At 41.9% G+C, this 26873-nt stretch overlaps 1 protein-coding gene across 2 annotated transcripts; it reads left to right on the top strand.

The window, feature by feature from the left end:
* Window positions 1-19529: 19529 nt before the first annotated feature.
* On the top strand, window positions 19530-26617 carry LOC149028889 (uncharacterized). Of its 2 annotated transcripts, none has more exons than XM_089149389.1 (2): window positions 19530-19687; window positions 25143-26617. In XM_089149389.1, the coding sequence occupies exon 2, from the start codon at window positions 25233-25235 to the stop codon at window positions 26472-26474; it is 1242 nt and encodes a 413-aa protein (XP_089005515.1). In that variant the 5' UTR covers window positions 19530-19687; window positions 25143-25232; the 3' UTR covers window positions 26475-26617. The 2 variants fall into 2 exon arrangements, with proteins under 2 accessions (XP_089005515.1, XP_089005507.1); XM_089149381.1 differs by having other exon boundaries at window positions 25133-26617.
* Window positions 26618-26873: the final 256 nt, after the last annotated feature.

The following is a 26873-nucleotide window of genomic DNA, read 5'->3' as shown; positions in this document are numbered from 1 at the left end:
GGCCAGAGCCGAGTCTGCTCCTTCGGGACCTAAACATCTCAGAAGGGGTCCCGAATAAGATCTTTTGTATAATCTCCCATTCTGCATGACAAATCTTGCTAATCGTATCTTGAACAATCTTGCCTCTTTTGGATCCTCAGGTAGTTTGTCATCTCTCAGATATTCAACTATCAGATCCATCCAGCAACGCTCTGCTTCAATATAAAAAATTTCTTTCAAATGATAACTTGAAAATGTTATCTCTTCAATGTAGACCGAAGGGTCTAGATTTTTTTCTTTGGCATTGGCTAATCGGGATAGCTCATCTGCCACTGTGTTTTCTGTCACATCCACCCAGCCGGTACCCCATTTGGAATACCCGGGATGTGATCCACAGTCCAAGGATCAATGATCTGAGGTCCATGCCTCCCACATACACGGTAACACAATCATGAACAGTAATAATCAATGGTAAAAATAGCTAATACCAAGTATCATGAATAAGACAAGATTAACTAAATCAGAGTGCGGAACATAGATAATAATAAATTATGATCAAAATCATAAAGGGTGAGAAGGTGTGGTAGCCACCCTCTCAGAGCAGCGGAAAAGTATTAAATCAAGTTAGTTACATATCCAAGTGTCACCGGAATAATTCAAAGACAAGTTAATTACAAAATCCAAGGTTCCACAAATACACCAGGGGAATGGGGCACTATGCTAGGGTTTCTTCTATACTAATGGTAGTCTCCTCAACAGTACGGATGAAGTAAACCCAAAGACTGCCGCTCCCGCACAACTGTGGGGCTAACCCTGGTGCGGATAATAATCCTCCTCGGCTCCAATATACGAATCCTCACCGACGCCACTACCCGAAGGGTAGTATGTGGAATCATAGTCCGCCTCATAGGAGGTGCCATCGTAATCTTCAGTACCTGGAATGTAATCTAAAACATTTGCACAAAAGGAATGAGTTCGAAGAACTCAAAGCAAGGAAGTTATTCCATAATTAGAAATCATACACATTCGTAACATATAATAATGCAATGTGATATGGAACATATGATGCAGATATGAGCCTAACTCTATGAATGCTGGTCTCTAAGGTAGACATGCTTTAAGTCATAGCACCGTAATTCTCTGGGTCGTCAGTCACTCTCCCATTTCCATATCTTGGGAATGCCCGGGGAAGATCGGTAAAGTCATCAAAAACCATGGTAAGGGGATCGGTCACCGCTCTCTCACATCACCATTTGGTCAAGTACTGGCGCATGTCACAGTAAAGCCTAGCCAATGCAAGTCATCTACTTAGTCGGTCAAGTCAGATTCAGATACGTCCATTCCTCACCCCCGGCGATCCTTTCCGGTATCCTTCACACTAGAGTCAGCGAAATCCCGGATTTCGGACTCATCAACCCTATTGGTCATCCACATATAGTAAACGGGAAGCTCTCACGTCCTCTCACGGATTGGTTACCGGTCTTGAGCGCCCGTGAGCCCAAGTCTATCCATATGCAACTCTACCAATAAATGGCCCCTTTCAGGTATCCGTAGCATGGTGTATGTCCCCTACCGGATTGGCTACCGGCCTAGAGCTCCCATCCAACCATACACTACCACGGGTTGTTCGGTCTCAATGCCCTTCCGATTCGGGTCTGACACGACAAGGATGAACCTAACCACACAACTAGACAATCCTATATATGTCATCCAATAACTCGGGAGAGTGTCGATAGGCACCATCGGAGAACATCCCATACTATTCCCTCCGATGCCCAAGGACAGAAGTGTCAGTAGGACACCCTCCAATCCCAAGTCGTACGTAAGCAATCACACATCAAATCTCATCATTTCTCATGCATCCAATGCATATTCATAATAGTAATCAAATCATGATATTAAAACGAATCATTATAAACACAAGCAAATCAAAATGATAAAGTAACACAACAAATGTATAAAGATTTAAATGTTACTGTTCTAACACATATGTAACAGTATCATAATGATTGAAAGAAATTTAGGGATTTCATTCTTTGAATAAAGCACAGTTCAACATTTGATGACTTATATGTTTATGGATATAACCATCCTTACCTTGGATGAGTTGATGATGAATTGAGAATACCAAGAATAGTCCAATAGAATTGTTAAGGCCCTAAACAAACATCAATAATAAGTTAGAAAAGAAGTCGGGAAGATCGGATGTCATTTGAGTCAAAACTGACCAAGGTTGTGTCAAACAACAACTTTGGTCGATGGTCTTGGTCGATGGTATCGACCAAAAGTATCGACCAAAATTGTCCTCAGGCAGAATAGTGGATTTTGGGGATTTTGGTCTGAAATGAGTCTTCCGGTGTTCGGATCAATCTGAAACTTGGAGGCATACTTAACAACAGTAGTAGGACACTATAAATCAAGGAATTAACCCAATCCAATGGTCTAATTAAAAAGCCCCAATTTGAGCTATCAAGTTCAAGTGATAAACATCATGGCATGAGTTGGAATTGATTGCATTGATGAGGAATAGCATGCAATAGCTAGAGGAACTAATAGAAATTTGATTGGAATCATATGGCAATGTTAAACATGAACATAATACACTCTATAGCTCAGTTTGATATCAAATGGTATGATGTTAATAGGTAAATCATGGAATACATATGCTAGGCATGAGATATAAGCATTAGCCTCAATGAATGGCTAAGGGAATCATGGATTGAGTATGAGTAGGCACTTGGAGTGGTGGTTGCAAGGTTGCAGCACCATTCCAAATGTCCCATCAGCAAGATGACAATAGAAAAGAGTAGAAAATGGTAGGGTAGAGAGTGGAATGAAGAGTCATACCTTAGTGTGGAAGATGAAGACAAGAATCAATGATAAACTAAGTGTCTTTGATGAGATACCCTTCACACTAACCAAGGAGCTGCTTTGGGAAGCTCTCCCCACGTTCCCAGGTGAGAAAAATGATTGCAAAAGGCTCAAGGCTCGAGGTCATATTAAATAGAAAAGGAATATTCCATGGAATCATTAACTTGGCAGACTGGGACATTTTGGTCGATGGTCCTTGGTCGATGGTATCGACCAAAATGATCGACCAAAATATTTTCAGCAGAAAACTCAGGTTTAGAACAGCAACTTCAAGTAGGGATTTGAAAGGCTATACAAGGTCAAATTGAGTGAGGTTTTCTTCCACAATTCAATCAAGAAGTCTAGTTTTGGGAAATACCTTCGGATTGTGCACAGGAGGTCATTTGGTACATGAACCATATTAATCTTCTCCGATGCGCAGACTTTCCTTAAACACTGACAATGCATTTAAGCAAGGGGTATCATTGTCAATGTCCATGGGCTCGGTCTCCGAATCATGATCATCAATCAGGATGGTCCATAAATCTCTTCTTCCACCGCTTCGGGTCCTCGGACCTGAATACAACAGTGGATCCGGGTCATGGTCAAGGTTAGAATAGGGCTGGATATTACACCTTCAAACTCCTGAATTCTTTTTGAAATGCCTGCACAATCTCTTGATACTTCTGCAAGCGAGGCTCTTTAATACCATACTCCCCCTGGACTTGGTTGACTATAAGTTGAGAGTCACTATAAATAGTAACATCTGCAATTGCCAATGCTTTTGACAACCTATGTCCAGCTATCAGGGCTTCATATTTTGCCTCGTTATTACTAGATTCAAATGCAAATCTCAATGCATATCGAATGATAAATCCTGCTGGACTTTTCAATAGAATTCCAGCTCCTGCTCCATCCTTATTACTCGAGCCATCCACATATACTTCCCAAATGGTTGGTATAATGGGATCTTCAATAGTGGTCTCCACTAGTGCAGTAGTTTCTACTACAAAATCAGCTAACGCCTGAGCTTTGATTGTCGTTCTGGGCTTAAAGCTCACTTGGAACTCACTGAGTTCGACCAACTAGGCCACCATCCTTCCAGACAAATCAAATTTATTAATAACTTTACTAAGAGGGAAAGTCGTAAATACCTCTATTGGATGAGCCTGAAAGTATGGCCGTAGCTTCCTGGCTGCTGTCATGAGAGCTAAAGCTTGCTTTTCGATCTGTGAATATCGTGTCTCCGCATCAAGTAACACGTGACTCACATAGTAAATTGGCCACTATTTCTTATCTTTCTCACGAACAAGTACTGCACTGACCGCTGAAAGGGACGCCGCTAGATATAGCTGTAAAATTTCCCCCTTCTCTGGTCAGGACAAAAGTGGTGGCTGTCCCAGTGCTTCTTTTAACTCCTCGAAATCTTTCTGGCACTCTTCAGTCCAATTCTCTTCCTTGCTGCCCCTCAAATCTTTGAGTGCTTTGAAGAATGGTAAACATTTCTCCCCAGACTTGGAGATGAAATGATTCAAAGCGACAATTCTCCCTGTTAAGCACTGCACATCACAAACAGTTTTGGGAGCTTCCATGTCAATTAGAGCTTGTATTTTTGCTGGATTAGCCTCAATACCCCTCTGTGATACCATGAAGCCCAAAAATTTGCCTGAAGAAACTCTAAAGGCGCACTTTTCTGGATTCAGCTTCATTTGATATTTTCGCAGTACTGAGAATACTTCAGTTAAATCTGCGATATGACTTGCTCTTGTAAAGCTCTTTACCAGCATGTTGTCAACATAAGCTTCAACATTCTTCCCGATTAAGTCCTTGAAAATCTTGTTGACGGCCCTCTGATATGTAGCTCCTGCATTTTTCAAGCCAAATGACATGACTTTGTAATAAAAGCTTTCACGATCAGTCATGAAAACCGTAAACTTTTCATCATCCTTATTCATAAGGATCTGATTATACCTTAAGTAGGCATCCATGAAACTCAAAGTTTCATATCCTGCAGTCGCATCTATCAAGAGATCAATCCGTGGCAACGGATAGCAATCTTTAGGGCAAGCCTTGTTGAGGTCTGTGTAGTCTGTACACATCCTCCACTTCACATTCGCCTTCTTGACCATTACCACGTTGGCTAACCAAGTTGGGCATTCAATTGGTTCTATGAAACCAGAATTCTTCAGTTTTTCGACTTCGCCCCAAACAACCTCGTATTTTTCAATGGAGAGATTTCTCCTTTTCTGGATAACTGGTTTCACCTTTGGATCTATCCAGAGTTTATGCTCTGCGACAGCCCGATCAATTCCTGGCATGTCTTCGGCAGACCATGCGAATACATCACTATTTTGTTGAAGAAAAAACTTCAACTCCTCCTTGAACTCCTCCAGCTGCTCAGAGGAAACTTGACCAATTCCCATGTCAGTTGGGCCTTTGCTCATCCTCGATACACAGCTGGATTTGCTCCAGCTTTTCTACTGGCTCGGGCCTTTGCATTTCTACTTCTTCCCGATCATCTCGAACTTCTATAGGTAGGGTTGTCACCTTCTTCGGGCCCTCCTTGTCCTTTAAGTAGGCGACATAACATTGCTGAGAAATCCTCTGATCAGAGGAAACTTGACCAATTCCCATGTCAGTCGGGAATTTTATCTTTAGGTGTTTCGTCGAAACAATAGCACCTATCTTGGACAAAGATGGCCATCCGAGGATAACATTATAAGCTGGAAGTTCCCGAACCACCAAAAAATTGATTCAGACGGTAGTCTCCTTGGGAAAACTTCCAATAGATAAATCCAACTGGACAGATCCTTCCGCTATTGCAGACGATTCTGCAAAGCCATATAAATGCGTGGATGACGGTTCCATCAAATCCTCATCCACCTTCAGCTTTTGATACACTTCATAAGAAATTAGGTCTGCTGTAGACCCTGTATCAACTAAAACTATATGTACCTCTCGGCGCACAATCTCTACCTTGATGACTATGGCATCATCATGAGGTAGACAAATGCCTCTTTCATCCTCCTCACCAAAGGTGATGGAATCTTCACCATTTGGCCTCTTCTGCTTCTACGTCTCTCCGGTTCCAACAAATTTAGATTTTGTCTTTAACCTCTGGAGTAATTCGGGTTCCAGGCCTCCGAAAATTGTAAGGATTGGTGATCGAGTAGCATCAATCACCTCCTTACCTTTTGTAGACTTCGGAGCCTCCTTTGGTCGTTCTGAACTAACCGAACGAACCCTTTTAGGGGCAGCCTCACGTGGCTCCTCCCTTCTTCTGCTAACAAAATTGGACAAATGTCCCTGAGATATTAATCTCTCAATATCTGCTTTTAAATGACGACATTCATTAGTATAATGACCATAATCCTTGTGGAAAACGACAATATTTTTCTCGATCCTGCTGCTCTCCAGGCTTCAAAGGAATTTTGGGTGGCCACTTAAAAATATTTCGCTTCTTAATGATATTCAGAATATCAGCCCGAGGAGCATTCAATGGAGTATACTCACTTTTATCGAGAGATCTCTACTGCCAAGCCTGAGGCTTCCCAACCCGATCTTGAACATTCTGCTTTGGCTTCTGCTTTTGCTCAGGAGCCTTCTGTTCTTTAGTGGAGGCTTTGTTGTCTCCTTGGCGTGCATCTAAGATATCCATGACCTCAACCTGCTTTTGGCATCTATGTACCAACTCAGCATAAGTTGTAGGCATATTCTGTAGTAATAGCTCCAGGAGTCTTCAGTTAGTGAGTCCAGTGAATAAAGCAGTTTTAGCTACTTGCTCATCCAAATTCTCTATCTCCATTGTTACTCTATTGAATCTTTTCAGATACTCTCTGATCGATTCGCTCTTTCCTTGTCTGATGGTAAACAAGGTTTCGGGGAAACCCAGCCCTGACCCTAATCCGGAAACTTTGTTATTTGTAGGTCTAGTGACCCGAAGTAAGGCAAGAAGTCATCTTTAGGCCATTTCTGTTGAAGACTTGATGGCTGGATTGGAATCCATGAGTGTTGATGCTAGTGTCCCAATGGTGAAAACTGCACCCGGATGAAGATTGGATTAGTTGATGGTCTTGGAGTGGTCTCTGTATTGATTCGAAGGCATTTCTAACTCCTAGGTATGTCACTCTAGGTGTGTGCAAAACCCCTTGATGTTTGGACTTGATCTGAGCCTTCAATTCCCTGTTTTGAAGTTGCTGTCTTGATTGGTCGACTCATTGGTCGATTGGACCAATCGACCAATTGATTCTGTTTTTGAAATTTGAATCCTGTCTCTTCTATTTAAGTCTAATCTTGGGAATACTCCGCCTCCTCTGCCTCCTAAGCCTCTGGAATGAGTTAGAACCCTAATCTAACCCATTCCCTTGCATTCTTTGGTGATTTCTCACAAAGACTTGAAGAATTCTTCATCTTCCTACGGCAAAGGTATGATTTCACTCACTCTTTCTTCTACCTTTGATTTTCTTTCTTTAATTTTGTTCTTCGTTGAGATCAGGAAGAAGATGATGCACTCTTGCAAGCATCTATTCCATGATCTCATCGTGATCTTTAAGATCCATGATCATCATCATGATCTTGGGAGGTATATGTGGATGGTTCGAGTAATAAAGATGGAGCAGGAGCTAGAATTTTATTAAAAAGTCCAACAGGATTTATTATTCGATATGCTTTGAGATTTGCATTTGAAGCAAGTAATAATGAAGTAGAATATGAAGCTCTGATAGCTGGACTTCGGTTGTCAAAAGCATTGTCTATTGCAGATGTTACTATTTATAGTGACTCTCAACTTATAGTCAACCAAGTCCAGGGGGAGTATGGTATTAAAGAACCACGCTTGCAGAAATATCAAGAGATAGTGCAGGCACTTCAAAACCAATTTCGGAATTTGAAGATATCTCAGATTTCGAGGAATGAAAATTTAGTGGCAGATGAGCTATCCCGACTAGCCAATGCCAAAGAAAAGAATCTAGACCCTTCGGTTTATATTGAAGAGATAACTTTCCCAAGTTATCATGAGAAAGAAATTTCTTATATTGAAGCAGAGCGTTGCTGGATGGATCCGATAATCGAGTATCTGAGAGATGACAAATTACCTGAGGATCCGAAAGAGGCAAAGTTGATCAAGATACGATCAGCTAGATTTGTCATTCAGAATGGGAGACTATACAAAAGATCTTATTCTGGACCCCTTATGAGATGTATAGGCCCCGAAGGAGCAAAATCAGCTTTGGCTGAGGTTCATGAAGGAATTTGTGGAGCTCACATGGGTGGACGAGCCCTGGCTCACAAAATTCTAAGACTTGGGTTATATTGGCCTAAGGTCCAAGAGGCTGCTATGGAATATGTTTGTCAGTGTGGTAACTCACAAATTCATGCTACAAGATGTCGGCGCGCCCGGCTGAAACCATGACTTCAATTCTAGATCCCATTCCCTTTGCGATGTGGGGAATTGATATCATGGGCAAATTCACCAAGGCGTCAGGCGGACGGGAGATAGTAGCAATAGATTACTTCACGAAATGGGTTGAAGCCAGTGCACTGGCAGCAATTACTGAGAAAAAAGTGGAGAAATTCGTGCTTGAGTCAATCATATATCGCTTTGGGATTCCAAAGATTATTGTCACTGACCATGGTACTCGGTTCGATTGTCCACAATTTGAGCAATTTTATGGAACATATATGATCGAGCATCGTATGTCCTCAGTGGCATACCCCCAGAGCAATGGACAGGTAGAGGTTACTAACCGAACGCTACTGGAAGGAATAAAGAGAAGACTCGAAGCTGACAAGGCTTCTTGGGTTGAAGAACTTCATAATGTACTGTGGGCCTATAGAACTACGGTTCGAACACCCACAGGAGAAACTCCATTCAGGTTGGCATATGGATCTGAAGCATTGGCACCAGTGGAAATAATGGCAGGGACATTACGAGATCGTGAGTTTGAGGAAAAAGCAAATGAACAAGGACTGCTTGATAGTCTTGATCTGTTGAACGAAGTTCAGGCAAAGGCAATAGCACGAACTCAACATTATCAAAGAAGGATAGCGTCTCATTATAATACTCGAGTGAAGAATCGTCGGTACTTAGCCGGAGATTTGGTGTTGAGAAACACCCTAGCTTCCGACCCGCGTCACCAAAGAAAATTGGACCCTTCCTGGGAAGGATCTTATATGGTTGTAAAACCAGTTGGTTCAGGAGCTTACAGGCTGAAGAACATCAACACCCAGAAAGAGTTGGATCGGTCATGGAATGCCAGGCATCTCAAAAAGTTTTATCCTTGATGATGATTTCAATTTTGTTAGCGATGTAAACATTTTCAACTCAATCAATGCAATTTTTGGCTTTCAACAAACTATCTTTTGATTGGGGGGCATCATACACCACATTCAAGAACAAGATCCAACTATAAGGCATCGGATGAAAATCCGTGTGGGTCCTTCAACACTTATGGAATTTTTTCGGATCTTCTTAAGTCGAGGCATCGAATGAAAATCCGAGTGAGTTCCTTTTGCAAGGCGTCGGTTTGAAACCCGAGTAAGTTCCTTCAAGACTTATTGAATTTTCGAATAATCCTTAAGTAAAGGCATCGGTTTAAAACCCGAGTGAGTTCCTTCTCAGACTTATTGTATTTCTCTGGAAATCCTTAAGTAAAGGCATCGGTTTAAAACCCGAGTGAGTTCCTTCTCAGACTTATTGTATTTCTCCGGAAATCCTTAAGTAAAGGCATCGGTTTAAAACCCGAGTGAGTTCCTTCTCAGAATTATTGTATTTCTCCGGAAATCTTTAAGTAAAGGCATTTTTTCAAACAACTAAGACCTAATGCAACAGCGATTCAAGTGGTTAGCAAAGTTCAAGATGAAGTTAATTTCTTATTTCTTCAAAAGATCGAAAGAGGCCAGTATCAAAACAATTACAAGAGCTGGATACAATCTTCGGTCAAAAAAGAAAGTCATCATCAGTGACTATTAAGAAGTTATACAAGATCGACACAACTTTGCTAGAACAAACATATGAGTCGACCATTGGTGTAGATTCAAGGAAAAGAAGAGGAGAAATGAGGATTACAAAAAATATTTCAGTATGCATAAGATCCTCCGCAATTTCATACTCTTTGTCCAGCTTGTCCAGGAGAAGTATGGTCCTCGACCAAACTTGCATTCAAGACGAGCTCGTCATAATTGACTTCTTCCAGGGGAGGATAAACAGGAGAATCTTCCAAATAATGCAAAATATCTGGATCGGAAGGTGGAGGATCAATCTTTTCTTTGGTCCAGTCAGGAGGAGGAATACCCAGGTCGGTAAATACTTCAGGATGGCAAACAACACTGTAGGGAGTCGTATCAAAATGAGGATCCTTCCTTAATATTGATTCGCATACTTCGTTCTCACCATCCAGGTACGCCTGCAAGTTATAAGCATTCAGAATATCAACAAAGGGCTTACTGTGTAAATACTTGAAGACGCAGGCTCTCAGTTGGAAGGGATTCGGGCAAAGGAACAACAGCTTGCCTTTGGGGTAACGTTTCAGATCCTTTGGCTCCTGACTTTCCAACTGCTCGCTCCAGTTGCCGGATCTTCTCCCTGGCATCATCCAAGTCCGACTGAAGACGACGGATCATCGAATTCTTTTCTCCTACAACCTCCCAAGCTAGTTTCTGAAGGCGAGCAATCTCAGCATCTTTAGCTTCAGAGATTTCCCGGAGCCTGGAAACTTCATTGCTCAACCTATTGAGCCTAGAGGCTGCTTCCACTTGGTGGTGGAAGTTACCAGTAAGACTCCTGCAAATAACTTCCGAGTTAAAAAGGAGCAGAAGAGTAATTTTTCAGAATCAAAAGATAATGAAGAAAGACTTACATCACCAGTGACTTCATAAAGACTTCATCTGAGAGTTTGGAAAGCATTGCGCTCTCAGAAGTCATTCGAGCAGCAGTGCACCATTCCAACGCTCTATCAAACTCGTTTGACACTAATTCGGGCAAAGGATGAGAAGGATGAGCTACATCAAGAAAAGGATGAGCTGCATCACCTGTCACCCGACGACGCTTCTTAGTGGCAAAATCCTCCAACTCCAAAGGAGAGGAGGAGGATGCCAAACAAGCACTGGAATTGGAAATAGGAGCAGCGCCTGCTGGGACCACACCTTCATCAGACGCCAACATAGTTGCCTTAGATGCCCGAATAGTCTCCTTCGGGGGTGCACCAACAGTCTCTGCAGCAGGGGCGTCAGCAACGCCATCAACAACGGAGTGATCAAGATCTTCCTGGGAAAGACGAGCGATCACTTCGGGCAAAAGAGACGTATGGGCAGCATCAATAGAAACTGTGAGAATCTGACTTGAAGATTCACCAACAGCAATCGCCTTACGCTTAGAGGATTCACTAGCTGAAACCACCTCACTGGCCCCAACCACCGCCAACAGAACGATTTTCTTGCTAGACTTCGCTCTGATAAAGTTCGGGTTGATCTTGGGAGCCACTATGCAAACAGAAAAGCCGTATCAGTACAGATATCCAACGACAACAAAAAAAAGGGAAAACCCTAGTTCTTTATCACTTTAGAAAAACCCGATTAACTAAACCCCAAGTACTACTACTCTGCAGTTTACTCAAGGGGGAAGTGGGGAAAGAGATGAGTAATCAAAAAAAAAAAAAAAAAAAAAAAACTCACTTGTTCAGAAGTTGATAGAGCTATTGTTGGAGTACGAGGAATACGGAAGCAGGCAGAAGGACGGAATGTCGCTTTAGCACTTTAGCAAATCTAACTTGCAGATAGCAGGATAAATGGAGAGTACCCACGAAGGCTTTAAATAGCCTCAGGTATTAAGACGACGGTTAAAAGCTAAGGACAACCAACGACCCAGATCAAAATGACGCTTCGAATTCCGCAGAAAGCAAGATCAACGGTAGGAAGGATGCCACATGGAAACATGTGGAAGCGAGCACCCGATGCAGAGATACCTCCAATCGTCGCACCGCCATTATAATAATGGGTGTATTTCCAATTCATTGGAAACAGTGAATGGTATACAAAAGCAAGAAAACGTTTGGACTTCGCAGAAGGGAAACGTGTGTACTTTGCAATAAATGAAGTAGTGGGGAAGATTAATGCATCTTTCTGAAACACATCTTCACAATATTTCTACAAGATTATTATTCGTCGAAGAATGTGAAGTTGAGTGATAAATTTTATCATTTATACTTCGATATTCAAGACAGGAGTTCGGCAGGGAAATGGAAGGGCCAAACATGAAAAAGAAATGTCTATTCATTAATAAGGAGGTCAATCTTTACAAAACAAAACAAAAAAAAAAAAAAAAAAAAAAAAAAAGAGATAACTCCCTAAGCCTCTTCTTCATCGTTGCCCGAGGGACCCTGGTCGGGAGGACTTTTCTCAGAAGAGCCTTCCTCAAGAATGACATTGACTGAGTCCTCTATAGCAGCAGCTTGAGACTCGGCTTGTGATTTCTCCTCTGGAAGCGCCGGCTCGTCAGCCAGGTATGCCTCATATTGAGGGTCAGCTGGAAAAGGATCATTTTCTTCCTGAGCCCAGTCTGGGAGATCCATGCCAACTTTCTCGAAGACCTCTTTATGGCACACCTCACTGAAGGGAGCAGTATCGAAGTTAGGGATTGATGCGAGAATTCGCTCCCAAACGTCGTTCTGCCCCAAGCGATAAGCTTGAATGTTGTAGGCCCCTAGCAGCTCAGAGAAAGGCACGCTGTTCAGGTATTTCCGAACACACTCCTTCCGAAGCTTTGGCTTTATATGCTCGGGCTTGCTAGGGATCGCCAACTTCAAATATTCTTCGTTCTCCCTACATCGGAATTCAAGCCTGTCACCGAACAACGTGGCAGCTTCCTTTTGCTTCCTGGCCTCGCGCTCGACAGTAGCGGCACGAGCCTTCGAAGCATTGAGGGCCTCCTTGAGGGAGATCACTTCTTCCTCATGCTTTTTCTGCAGCTCCTCAGCAGCTGCAGTCAGCCGGTCTATCTCAGAATTGGCCTTGGCCAAATTCTCTTCACAGGTTTACAGCAAGGAGCTGTTGCGGCCAACCCGGCTCAATGCTTCCATGTGTTGATAGAAGCTCAACACGGCATTCCTGGGAAGGCGGAAAATATCAGAAGAAGTCATAAGAAATTATGAAAAAATAAGTAAGCAAGAAGACCGGTACCTTGTGGATTGACTAACAAGGGCAATGTCATCCAGGTTTTCAAATTCCTAGCGATCAGAAGGAACAAGACTGAGGGAGCTCCACTCAGCTGCTTTCTCAGGGTCCCGAGTCACCCTATCGGTCAACTTCAGGGTCCACTGGGGGGTGAAGACCTCCTCACAATCCGTTGAAGCTTTGGATTTTTTATGGGAGGAAGCATCAATTGTATCATGCCTCCTTTTGGTTCGGGCGGAGGAGGAGACATTGGACCTCTCCACCATTGGCTTCTTCCCTTTACCCGAAGCATCAGCCATGGGTCTAATATTCCTGATACCCCTATAAGAGGGGTCGGGAGAGGGAACAGAAGCCTCTTGATCTACAGTCAAGGCTCTGGGTGATCGTTGCTCGGCTATCGCAACGGCCCTAGCGGCCTTCACTCGCAGGTTCTCGGGGTTCATTCTTGGAGGCACTGCAAAGAAGAACAAGAGTCAAAATTAAAGACATATCACTTCAGTAAAATTAAAGGATGATGGTTAGAAGCTCACAATGAGCCAAGCCCCAGTACTGAAGAATGGAGTTATACTCCACCTCAAGTCCATGTATCTCTTGATACCATGGAATGGATTTGATCTTCTTGACGGCCGCCTCGTCTTCTTTGGATAAGGGGAGGCCTTGGTTATTCTCGGAAGAAGAAGTACACCACCTCCAGGCGGTTGGGAAGTTAAGATCCGATGGAGGCGCTCGACAGAAAAAGTATCGTTCGCGCCATCTTTTGTGGTTAGAAGGGCAAGTTCCTTTGGCAAGGATGCTGCCCCTCCAATCAAGTTCAGCCTTTTTACGTTTGGACAAAAAAACCCATCCGGGAGGATGGGAGATAGAAAGAACATGAAAATGTACAAAGAGAGAAAGAGATGGCGTAATGCCAAGTTCAAAACACAAACCCAAGAAGCCGACGATGAGACGCCAGCTATTGGGAAGGAGCATTCCGGGACAAATGTCCCAATGATTCAGAACTGCGGAGAACAAAGGATTAAAAAAGGGAAAGCGAACCCCGCTTTCCAGTGCATCTATGTACAAAGAAAATTCACCCGAAAGGGTTGAATCAACCCTCTCATCAGAAAGGGGAGCCCTAACCTGATAAGAGGAAGGAAAATCAAAATCTTGGATGGCTGAAAGAAGGGTTTCCTCATTATAAATGGAGGGAACAGAGCCAGGTCCACCATCGGACCTGGAAGTTTGAGGCTGCCTAGAAGACTCGACAATCTTGGAAGATCCAGACTCGAGGAAGGCAGGAGGAGTTTCGGTTTTTCTCTCTAAACCTTTTTGAGAAACTTCAGCAAACTCGCGCCAGAGGACAGTTAGGGTTTTGTATCACTATCCGACTGTTCGAAAGGAGGAGAAGCAAAAGCTTCACTACTATTACCAACACTGGGTACCAGAGAAGCCCTATTATCCGCCATTACTTGTTTCAGTAAACTACAAAAAGAAAAAGACCAGTAAACTTACTGATTCAGTGAGGCAAAAGCTTGAGAGCAAGAAGGCGCAAAGCAGACAACAAAGGTTCAAATTCCAGACAGGAAGAATGAAACCTACGAAGACAACGAACCGCTTTTAAAACTCCCGCACTAGTGTTCGGGAATCTGAACGATCGAGATTGATTCAAAATCGACGATTGAGATTGAAAGACGTTTTGAAAGTTTGAACTCACGAATCCGAAACAGGCGTTCGGAAACCGTCGCTTGGATTACGTGAGCCACGACAGATCGACTGCAAGGAGACACGTGGCCTTACCCTCACAACGCTCGAGGAAAAGTGACCACCGTATTAAATGTGATACGACATTTAATGGAGCATGCAGAGTCTATCTGTCACATCCACCCAGCCGGTACCCTATCTGGCATACCCGGGATGTGATCCACGCCCTGCCAGATCCATAGTTCAGGGACCACATAATCCACATCAACGATAATACAATCATGAACAGATAATAATCATAAACTAACAATGAATGATCATGGAATTCAAAAATAAGGTGTCAGACATAATCAGAGTGCGGAAATAAATATCAAATCAGATAACTTAAGAAAGCAGTGGGCGGAATCCACTCCTTCACCAAACGGAAGTGAGGTCAAAATTTAGTTAAGTACAAGTCTCAAGTTATGAAGATAAATTAAAGTTATTACAATTCTTCTAAGTTTAACTGTCACAAAAAGAAGTAGTAACTACTCATAAATCTCCTCCACAATGGATATGTCCTCCTCAAAAGTGAGGACCATGGAGATCCAACATGACTGCTCCCATACAACTCCAGGGCTAACCCTGGTACGCCGGGTGATCTTCTTCAGTATGGTCACCGAAGTCTTCATGTAGCTAGCCTCCGGATAGTAGTATGAGGTATCCGGGTCCGTCTCGGGAGGGTACCATCGGAGTAATCACCTGTAGAATAGCCTAACAAAATATTGCAACAGAAAAGGAATGAGTTCAAAAGAACTCAAGCAAGGAAGTTATCCCTCCACACATAAACCACAAGATAATCATAAAATGATGCAGATGATATGAGGCATATAATGCAATATGACTTTATTCTAAGTATGCTGGTCATCTATGGTAGACATGCTTTAAGTCATAGCACCATACTTCTTTAGGTAGTCTCGGTCACTCATCACCGGGGTGAATTGGGTCCCGTGCATCCCTCTCGGACAAATCCATGGTTGGGGGTTTCGGTCACCGCTCTCTCACATCACCGTTTGGTCTAAGTATTGGCGCATGTCAGGGTATAGCCTAGCCCAATGCAAGTCATCTACTTAATCATATCATGCCAGTTCCAGATACTTCCATTCCTCCCCTCTCGGGATCCTTTCCGGTATCCTTCACACTAGAGTCACGGATATTACTCACCGGACTCATCAACCCTATTGGTCATCCACAAATGGTAAACGGGAAGCTCTCACGTCCCTCTCACGGATCATTTCACCGGTCTTGAGTGCCCGTGAGCCCAAGTCTAGCCATTTGTAACCCTACCAATAAATGGCCCCTTTCGGGTAACCGTAATGCAATTTATGTCCTCTCACGGAGTGGATACCGGTCTTGAGCGCCCACAAATCCACACTACTACCACGGGTTGTTCGGTCTCAATGCCCTTCCGAATCGGGTCTGATATGATAGGGACATCCTAGCCATACATCTAGACAAATCCTATGCATGTCATTCAATAACCCGGGAAAGCGTCAATGGACACCTTCGGAGAACATCCCATACTATTCCCTCCGATGTCCAAGGACAGAAGCACCAGTAGGGTACCCCTCAATCCCAAGTTATACTTAAGCAATCACATGCCCAAGTTCATCATATCAGTTCACAAGATACAACGTCATAATAAACATTCGATTCATGACATTGACATAAGTCATCATATATTGAAATTGATAAACATGATACAACATTGAAGTAATATAATGTAAACACAAAGCTACCGTTAAAATACATATGTAGCAAGTCTAACATGATAAGGATATGAATTAGAAACTATATTTACTAGGATAGGAATACCAAGTCAAGATTTCCATATCCTAGGTAATTACATCGATAACTATCCTTACCTTGAATCGGAGAAGAGAATGGTCCAAGATCACAAGCAAGGGCCCAAATAGTCTTAAAGTCCTAAACAAGCATATATGAAAGGTCGGAGAAGAAATCGGAACAATCGGAGATCAAACGAATCAGAATCGGGCAAAAGTTGCTGACAAGAACTCTATTGGTCGATACATTTGGTCGATAGTATCGACCAATAGTATCGACCAATTCAATTCCCGGACAGCAAGCTGGCTTTTCGGATTCTTGCCCAGATTTGGTCTTCCTGGTCTCGGATTGACATGAAACTTGGAGGATAGTCTAGGCACAACATGGGGACACTAATTATCAAGAAACTTTCATAATCCAATGGTCCATTTGGAAATCCCCAAATTGACATATTAAGGTTAAGAGTTGTAGATCATAGCATTGGCTATAACTCAATGCAAATTAGGGGAAAACATGGGGGATTAGGTAGGGAATCGTTTAGAAGTAACATGGAGCACATATGCAAGGTATAGATTAAGTAAATCACGAGCTTCATCTCAGTTTTGGTAAATAAAGCAAGTTGGTAAGCAATAAATCATGGAAATGTGTAGTCAATGATCATGAGGTGAATCAATCATAGTCATATCGGTGAAAACATCATTGTATGGGGTTTAGAAGGTTCATGGCAAGGTGTATGCAAGGTTGCAGCACCTTGACCATGGTCCCAACAGTAAAATAGAGAAAAGATGAGTGAGAAAGTGACTAGGAGAGAGAGTCATACCTTTAAAGTGGAACAAGAAGGTAGGAATAAGTGGTTGGCAATGATTGATGAAGAAGATGCTTCACCACTACCAAGGAGGAGTTCTTGGGAGGCTCTCTCACGTTCCCAGATGTTAAAGACGCGAGGATAGGGCTCCAATCTCGAGGAATAAATAAATAGAAAAGAATATTCTAAGAATCTTTAAATCTGGGCTCAGCAGACTTGTTGGTCGATACATTTGGTCGATGGTATCGACCAATAGTATCGACCAAAACAAACTCTGCAGAATTTTACAGAATAGTACAGCAACTTTAGGTGCGGACTTGGAGGGCTATACAAGGTCAAATTGCATGGGGTTTTCTCCTACAGTTCACTCAAGAGGTCTAGTTTCAGGGAGTACCTTCGGATTATGCACCGGAGTCCGTTTGCTATTTCAACTGTCTCGCTCTTCATCAGTGCGCAGATTCTAACTTAACACTGGTAATGTGCTCAAGGAAGGAGCAGCATCATCAATGTCCATAAACTGGTATCCCGACATTACGTCATCAACCAGTAGGGCCCATAAGTCCCTCTTACCACCACTTCGGGTCTTTGGACCTACAAACATAACAATGACCGGGTCGGGTCAGGGTTAGGTAAAAGCTGGATTTTACACTATCGCCTGACGAAAAATCCAGTTAAAAACCAAGCCCTCGGGATCGACCGAACGCTTGGTCTGGGGGGCTCGTGATACGGAGAAATTATGATCAAACCAGGTTCATACCTGGTTCGACCCTTGACCCCGGTCGAGACAGAGAGAACCGACTCGCTCCCAAGCGAACCGGATCCAGAAGATGGCTTGCTGAGGAAGAAAACTTATTCAGCTAGAAGCACGCCCTAATCCTACTTATGGATTAAGGTAATTACCTTAATGATGGCAGACTCGAATTGACGGCTGCGGCTAATCATTATCGAAGGGATAATCATCGCATAACCTAAAGGGTTATCTCAGGAGTCCTCTACTAGTCCAAACTAGTAGAAGTCTATTGCTCAACGGTTCTAACTGTTAAGATCCAACGACTACCCGAAGAAGGCTCAAGTGCATCCAACGAAGGAGATTCGAAGGTATACTCTATATAAACCTCACTACCATATGAGGTGAGGGGATCGAAAACACACAATCTGAGACTCAGGTTCAGATACATACTGATAGACTTAAACTATCAGCGGCTTACGATCTAGATCACCTTTCCCAGTTCTTCATTCCTTAGCTCTGTGCTTCTGGCAGAGCCGTTTGTGATTAAGTTCATCAATTGACTTAGCCTTCGGAGGTGGACTCCCGACCTCCGCGGTCGGGCCACATTTGACGCTTTCGTTTTGCAGGTCATCACGAGGAGATCTAAGGGCTGAGCAGATTTTGGACACATCAATATGTCATGTGTAATTTTTTTAATAAGATTCTGAGTTTATTTTACTCTTTAAATAGGTTAAAGAAGTCAAATAGAGTTGTTTAGTTTGAACCTTAAGCCCAAGAGGTAAGATTCATGACCCTCATAGTTTTGAATTTGAAATGGGCTATAATGACTTGATAATGGGTTGGAAATGGTATGAAAACTAATCCAATTCGAATCTAAACCGTTGCTCCAAACTATTCGTCAATCCGAACCCTAACTACACCAAATTAAAACCAAACCAAAATCACAATTTTATAAATGGTATGTATCAAACTTCGGTGTTTTCAGTCTAAAAATATTAAGCCCAACCTAGAACCACTCCAAATCGAGCCATTGAGATCCCTTTCTCATTACCAATGGCTCACCCAGCTTTTTCATGGATATAAATGTAGAGTAACTTTAAATTTTTTTTCTTTTTTTTTTAGAAAGGTAGTTTGTTATTATGGGGTGGGAACTAAATTACTAATATACACCGCCGCCGAGTGAATGCAAACCCAGGACCTCCCCGTGGGAGGGCTGATTTTTAATCGCTTGACTAACCCATCATTGGCGTAACTTTAATTTTATCGAACTTGTTGCAGCCCCATCGGCTATACACGCGCAAGGCACGTTGGTAAAACGGTAAGGCAGTGCACTGCAGATTGCTTAACTGGCATGGCCACATGGTGGACGCCTCCAGATGAATAAGAAGGGACAGTTCTACGGTTTGAACCCAAAACAGTAATTTCACAGCACCGACCGACTAAATACTAATACCCCACAACCGCTCCGCCTTTCTCCTGCCTTCCCAACCTCACTCGGTCATTCAAATTCCAAACTTGGTTTTCCAAGTCTCTAACCCATCTCCCTCTTTCTCTCTCGCCGTTTCTCCAACAAGCAATATATAAAAGTAAGATCTGAACGAAAGAACACCTTCGCATTCTTCAGAGCACAAGAGATCGATCAAAAAATACTTGTAAGTTAAATTTATTCTTTGCTTTTCTATGAAGATCATGTTACTATTATTGTGTTTTTTTTGCAGTCGGAACAGAATTGTTGATTCTTTGTTCGATTTATAATTGTACAGATATCTCTCGTAAATGCACTAATTGATAATCGTATTCACCGTTCTATTTTGTTGTTTGTTCTGCTTTTGGTTTTCTGGAATTGGCTCCACTTTACAGCCCTTATTCTTATGGACTTGATATGATTCAATTTTCGGAACTTTCCCTTTCTTTCTACTTCTTCTCACTGTGTGGGAGCTAACGCAAAGATGATCTTCATCTCCTCCAGAAATATCTTGCGATTTAACTAAAAATAATTTACGCCGGCGTGTGGCCATGTTCATGCCTCTGCTCTAAAGTCGACTCTGGACTTTTCTGATGAGATGTCATATTAAGTAAATTAATTGTAAATAAATGCACACATCTGTCTCCTCCAATTTTCAGATTCTAACAACCTGGCAGCTTAGGAATATTTTCTATTACCAAAAATAGAAAAAAATTAAAAAACTTAGTAATACTTCAGATCTTAATTCTTAAGATTGCTATTAAAATTTGTGCTGGTAAGGCACACTGGTTTGGGATGATTTTTTTTTTTCTTTGGTACATAAGCGGGGTCAAAAGACAAAAGACCAAAAAAAAAAAAAAAAAAAAAAAAAAAAAAAAGATTAGCTAGCTTGAAAATCAACACGGAGAATCTCCATCAAATCCGGAGGAGGCTCCTGAATAAAAGACCATGAATTTCCTGGATCCATAGAGAACCTAGACAACCAATCTGCAGCTTGATTATCATCTTTTCCCACATGACTGAAACGAACATGTCCTCTAGAAACGAATAGATGGTGAATTCCTTCAATTATCTTGCCATACTTTCATCTCTCTTTATGACCTGGATTGAGCAAAGAGACTGCTTGCTGGGAATCAGACTCAACTTGGACTGGCCAAGCTCCCATATTTAATGCTAGTGACAAACCTTCTTGGATTGCCAATAATTCTGCTTCGAGACCTTCACAAAGGGAAATCCTTTTAGTGAACCTGCCTCTAAAATTACCATCCTTGTCTCTAATGAGTCCACCTAATTGGGCAAATTGTTGTCGACTATTAATAGCAGCATCGGTATTATATTTAAACCAGCCCTTTTGGGGGGCTTCCATCCTATAGTGTATTTCATCTGCATGGGTATTTTAACTAAAAAACAACAACTTCTCCATGCATTTTGTATTCCATCAAAGTATTCTTCAATAAGAACTTGACCATTCCCAGGCCTCACAAAAGATTCATCATGAACATCTTGATTTCTCCACCCCCATAGGAAGTTAAGAACACAAGCAAATTTTGCTGCCCAGTCGTGCTTCCATTTAGCTGCTTTCCCACATATATTCTCTGCGGACCATTCTTCTCTTTTGCACCGGTTTGGGATGACCTTTACTTGCTCAAAAATTCCCTTTTTTTTTTCTTTTTTTTTTTTTTTTTTTTAAAAGAAGAATTTGAAATCAAGAGTTGAGATTCTTTTCTAAATGCGTAGTGGGAAGATATAAGAAAAAGGGATTTTTTTTTAAATTATCCGTCAAGCTAGATCTTTTGACACTTCTAAAATTGAATTCTTTTATACACAAGGTTTGACACTTCTAAATTTTAAAAGAATTTAATTCAGATTTAAATTTTGGATTTCTGTGGATGGACTCTTTAATCAGTGCATCTCATATATATAATGGGAGTGAAATAATTGCTTTATTGCCAATGATGGGTTAGTAAAGCGGTTAAAGGCCCAACCTCTCTAGGGGAGGTCTTATGTTCACATCCATTCGGCGGCATCAATTATATAAAAGCTCCGTTGAGGATGTAATCGTGGTGCGCGCAAGCTGGCCCGAATGAACCTCATTTCCAAAAAAAAAAAAAAAATAATTGCTTTACCTATGAGGCTATGAAAGGGTGGATTTCGATCTTTCCTTGGGTTTCTTCTTATTATTATAATACCTGGGCACAAGTCCCAATGATTTAGAGAATGGTAGTAAAAAGAGAAGAAAAGAAAGGATGTAGGTATACATGGAAAACTCTTCGAGAGGGTTAGAATTGGGGACCCGAAGGAGGTAGGTAAATAGAATGGAAAAATACTCAGAGATATCATCAAGTTTGGCATGGTGAACATGAGAAACAAAGTAACTAGGACCTTGAGAAGGTCTTTCCGATGGTCGGGAGCCGCCAAAAGCTGGTTTGGGTGAAGCTTTACACTTTCGTGAGACAGGGGTGAAGTAGCAACTTCACCCTCCATTTGGTTCCCCAATGGCCTCTTACGAGAAGATTCGACTAAAGGACTGAACCATCGGTCAATGACCCTAATGTTTTTATCAACAGATAATTCAACAAAGGTTGAAGGGCTCAGTTGATTAGCTGAATCATCCCCCCTTAACCATTTTTGTCAATAGAATCATCCTCGAACTTTTTGCCACTACCCATAATATGGAAAACCTAAAGATGAATTCTAAAAAGAAGTGGGTAAAACCCTGAGCTACTGGAGGATAAAGAGCCGAAAGAGAAGCACGAGAATGAAGAAGGAGAGGAAAAGGATGAACAAGCAAAGGGAAGTACTTACTTGTTCAGACTTGAAGCAAGATTGAAGATGAAATGCGCAAAGGATGAAGTAGCATGAAGCTCGTTGAAATCTTCAGACATAGGCAAATTTGTAAGAAAGCGAAGTGAAGAAGTGGAACGAAGGCCAAGGATGGCTTAAATAGGGCGGATGGATTTGAAAGCACGAGATTATTTTATATCGATGATCAAGAATAGGTGACAATTAGAGACTTGGAATCCAACGAATTATATTAGTCCAAGATCAACGGAAAAAAAGATGAAGATGGTTCGAGTAAAGGGCATCATGATGACGCCTTTTCCCAACAAGCACATGGCGTTAAAAGGGGGGGGGGTTTACGATAAGTAAATACGGCTCAAGAAGACGTTCCATTTTTGACAATAAATGCGACGTTTGAAGAACGAAGGGCCATTTAAACTTCCATCTACCATACCCAAGGTCCGTGGTCGAGAAAGAGCTACCAAGTGATAGGACCTGATCCCGATCACTCGGTATGGGGGGCTCGTGATGAGTAAAATATAATTAACCAGGTAGGACCACGGTCGGTTCAATCATTTCAATCGGGACCGGTTCAAGAATTGAAACCAGAGGTATTGTAAGCACCAAGGAACCCGACGGTTATAGAAGGAGATGTGATCTCGTCAAACTTGGGATAAACAATCATGCTCTATATGAAAACCGTAACTGACTTATATGCAAGAAAGAAAACCCTACAATCAGACGACTATAAATGAGACTTGTGAATTAATCCCATGGTCGAGAATAGGAGGCAAACCCTATATAAACTAAAGCATAACTAAAGAAAAGGTGGCTGAATAGTTTTTCTCCATTTTTTCATCTTTCAATTAAGCTCTACACTCGTTAGAGTTCTTAGGTGGTGCTCTTATTGATTTAACCTTTAGAAGTGGCTTACCTAAGTCAGCTCACATCTGATGTTGTTTTGCAAGAATCGGAGGGCTAATCAATTTTTTTGACGCATCACTAGGTTAAGTTCCTTGTTATTTAAATGGTGTCATATTGATATGGAGAAAATATGATCGAACCGGGTTCATACTTGGTTTGACCCTCGACCCAGGTCGAGACAGAGGGAATCGACTCGCTCCCGAGCGAACCGGATCCAGAAGATAGTTTGCTGAGGAAGAAAACTAATTCAGCTACAAGCACGCTCTGATCCAACTTATGGATTAAGTTAATTACATGGCATGCACAAATTGGCGACTGTTGCTTATCATTATCGAAGGGATAATCATCACCTAACCTAAAGGTTATCTGAGGAGTCCTCTACTAGTCCAAACTAGTAGAAGTCTATCGCTCAACGGATCTAACTATTAAGATCCAATGACTATCCGAAGAAGGCTCGAGTACATCCAACGAAGAAGATTCGAAGGTACACTCTATATAAACCTTACTTACCTACGAGGTGAGGGGGAACTCAAATTCACATATACACACTGGTAGATGTAAACTATCAGAGGCTTACGATCTAGATCATATTTCCCAGTCTTTCATTCCTTAATTATGTGCTTCTAGTAGAGCCGTTTGTGATTAAGTTCATCAACTGACTTAGCCTTCGGAGGTGGACTCCCGACCCCAGCGATCGGACCACGTCTGACGCTTTCTTTTTGCAGGTCATCACGAGGAGATCTAAGGGCTGAGCAGATTTTGGACGCATCACATATGTTCTAAAATCCAATCGAATGGCCCCAGTGACCATTGGATTGTTTTCTTTTTTCATAGATATATCTGCATGCTAATATGGGAGTTCGATCTCTCCCCGTGAGAGGAGCACTATAAATAATTTAAGAGTGAATTTCCAATAAGTTTTACGTAGGCCCCACATAATATGTGTAATTAAATAACATTAGAAGAGAACTATGTGATCCAAACTCTTCACATGAGATTTCGTTAACCAGTGCAACAAGATTGATTAATACCAAATCAGGGTGAATTTCTTATAAAAAAATATAAAAAAAACCAAATTTCGATCAAAGATACAGATAAGAATGTAAAATTGATTGGTCAGATCATCAATATAAATCAATTTATATCAATATCGATATCAATCATTAACAAAAGTCGGATGAAATTTGGTAATCTTAATTGCATAATGTTTCTTGGAAATCACGTTCCTAACATCCTAGAGTCCTATTCTTATCTCCATTAATGAAGGAAGTTGAACATGTGTATATCTTTAGTTATTACTTATTAATGCATTAGTATGTCATTTTTCTTTTATCAAATAGTGTTCCTCTTGTTGAAAAAGAAAAGACACACAGTGTTTCTCTTATATTAAACTGTCCACCAAGAGAGTGTTTGGATTGTATAAAGATTAATCTTAATTGAGATTTTTTATTTCAATGGGTAAAGAATTGTATTTTTACCAACGGTGTTGGTCCAAGTGGTAAGCAGCTTGGTTCGCTTAAGTAAGGTTTCGGTATCGAATCCTTGTGGATGCAAAAAATCCCCACTGGGAGACTCACTCACCACAGCCAGGTGTGCGACGCAGATCGAACCATCGGTTTATAAACCGGGGTTGGCAAAAAAAAAAAAAAAAAAAAGTATGTTTTTAATTTACTTTTATGATTCATTTTATGAATGATTATAGATAATTTCCCTTTTAAATATGTAGTGTACATTAGGGAGTGAGAATTATTTCATATACCAAACCCATCAAGGTTTTTTTTTCTTTCCCTTGGAGACTCTGCCAATTGTAATTATAATTGGTTGATTTATTTATTTATTTTGATAGAAGTTATTGGTTGATTTACATGTATTGCAATTGCACACGTTCCGAATATTCCCGCACGCTATGATGTCATGAAACGTTTAGTGTGATGCAGTTGTCACTATAAATCTCTTTTCCACTACGTGAATGACCCCAGCATAGAATCGCATTCCCTCTATTGGTAACCGTCACAAGGTAGCCTGAGATGACTTCGCACCACCAAGATGACGTCGTTCCCGGCGCCGCAGACACCATATCACAGTCACCGCGACCGGTGTATCCTTCTCCGCCATCTCCTTCGCAGAAACAAAACGACGAAATTCATCCACGTGTAGCCTTCATGTGCAGTTTCGGCGGCCGGATTCTGCCACGTCCTTATGACAACCAGCTCCGATATGTCGGTGGCGACACCCGTATTGTCGCCGTGAACCGTTCCACCAAGTTCTCTTCACTCCTAGCCAAACTATCAAAACTTTCCGGCACTACCGACATCACCATCAAATATCAGCTCCCAAACGAAGACCTTGACGCCCTCATCACCGTCTCCACCGACGAAGACGTAGAGAACATGATGGAAGAGTACGATCGCATCACCCATGGTTCTAACTCAAAGACTTCTCGTCTTCGTCTCTTCCTTTTCACCACCACCGTTTCAGGCGGTTCCGGCAATCTTAGCTCCATCATCGACGGCCAATCCAAGAGCGTACGAGAGCAGTGGTTCTTGGACGCGATCAACAGTGGTATACTTGTAACCAACGCGCCTTCTTTAGAAGGTGGCCGCTCTGAGGTCTCCTCCATTATCTCGGAAATCCCTGATTACCTCTTCGGCTTCGATAACTCGGACGAGTCGCGTAAATCCAAAATCACGCCCGATTTGGCAGGAAACGTATCCGGTTCCGACCCGGCTTCGCCGATTTCATTACCTGATCTACCACCAGTCAAGACTAAAGTTGAGGAACCGGTTCCGGTAACCGATTCGAAGGAAACCCAGACTGGGGAAGAAACAATTTCGCATCCAACCAGGTATACTGATTACACTACGTGGCAACACATTCCGGCAAGTTATTTTCCTGCTCCGGCGGCAATGCAACCAGTACCTGTTTACTATTTCACCGGCCCGGTTCTACCGGGAAAAGTTCCGGCCGCTGGAGGACCGATGTCTGCAATTTACATTCAGAGAATTCCAGTTGGGTTCCCACATACGGTTCAAAGCGTGGGTCAAGTGCATGGTGGAGGAGTGAAGGGAGTTACAGCTATGGAGGCTTACGAGTATCCAACCGTATCTACTGGACCAATGCCGGAATTGTTGAACCAGCAAGCTTACTACACGGCTATAAATCCAGGAGCTATTCCATCTTATCCGGCTACTGCGGTGGTTCAATCTGCGCCAGAATTGCAGGGTTCTATCAATGAAACGAAGATTGGTCATGTTTTGCAGCCGCAATGATATTTGCAGATTTTGGTAGGCCGGAGTATATGATCTGTTATAAACTTTAAATCACAAATGGGATTCATTTGCTTTTAAATTGTTCTCTGTAACAAATTTTGGGTTTTCAGTGTGAGATATGTACATTTTTGAAATAATATAATTATAAGCTGATCTAAAACAATTTCTGCTCTCAGTTCCTGTATCATAAGCTGTTCTTAGTGATTTTTGAGACCAAGAGCTTTGCCTGGCAAATGCTTATCAAATTGATGCGACATCAGAATGGGTCTAGCACATCAGAATGGTTACGTATTGTTTAACATCTTTAACCCTATACCTAGTATAGAAGGAAAAGTACCAAATTTAATTCCTGCAAAGTTTCTAGGTATGAATAACAAAAATAGAACATGATCCATTGAC

This window comes from Hakea prostrata, chromosome 1 (genome assembly GCF_041222555.1).
Source record: "Hakea prostrata isolate BN-2017 chromosome 1, UWA_Hpros_2, whole genome shotgun sequence".
NCBI classification, from domain to species: domain Eukaryota; kingdom Viridiplantae; phylum Streptophyta; class Magnoliopsida; order Proteales; family Proteaceae; genus Hakea; species Hakea prostrata.
This window is presented reverse-complemented; position numbering and strand designations above follow the sequence as displayed.

Excerpts from the sequence above, each read along its gene's own strand:
- LOC149028889 (XM_089149389.1), top strand. The coding sequence starts at position 25,233 with ATGACTTCGCACCACCAAGATGACGTCGTTCCCGGCGCCGCAGACACC.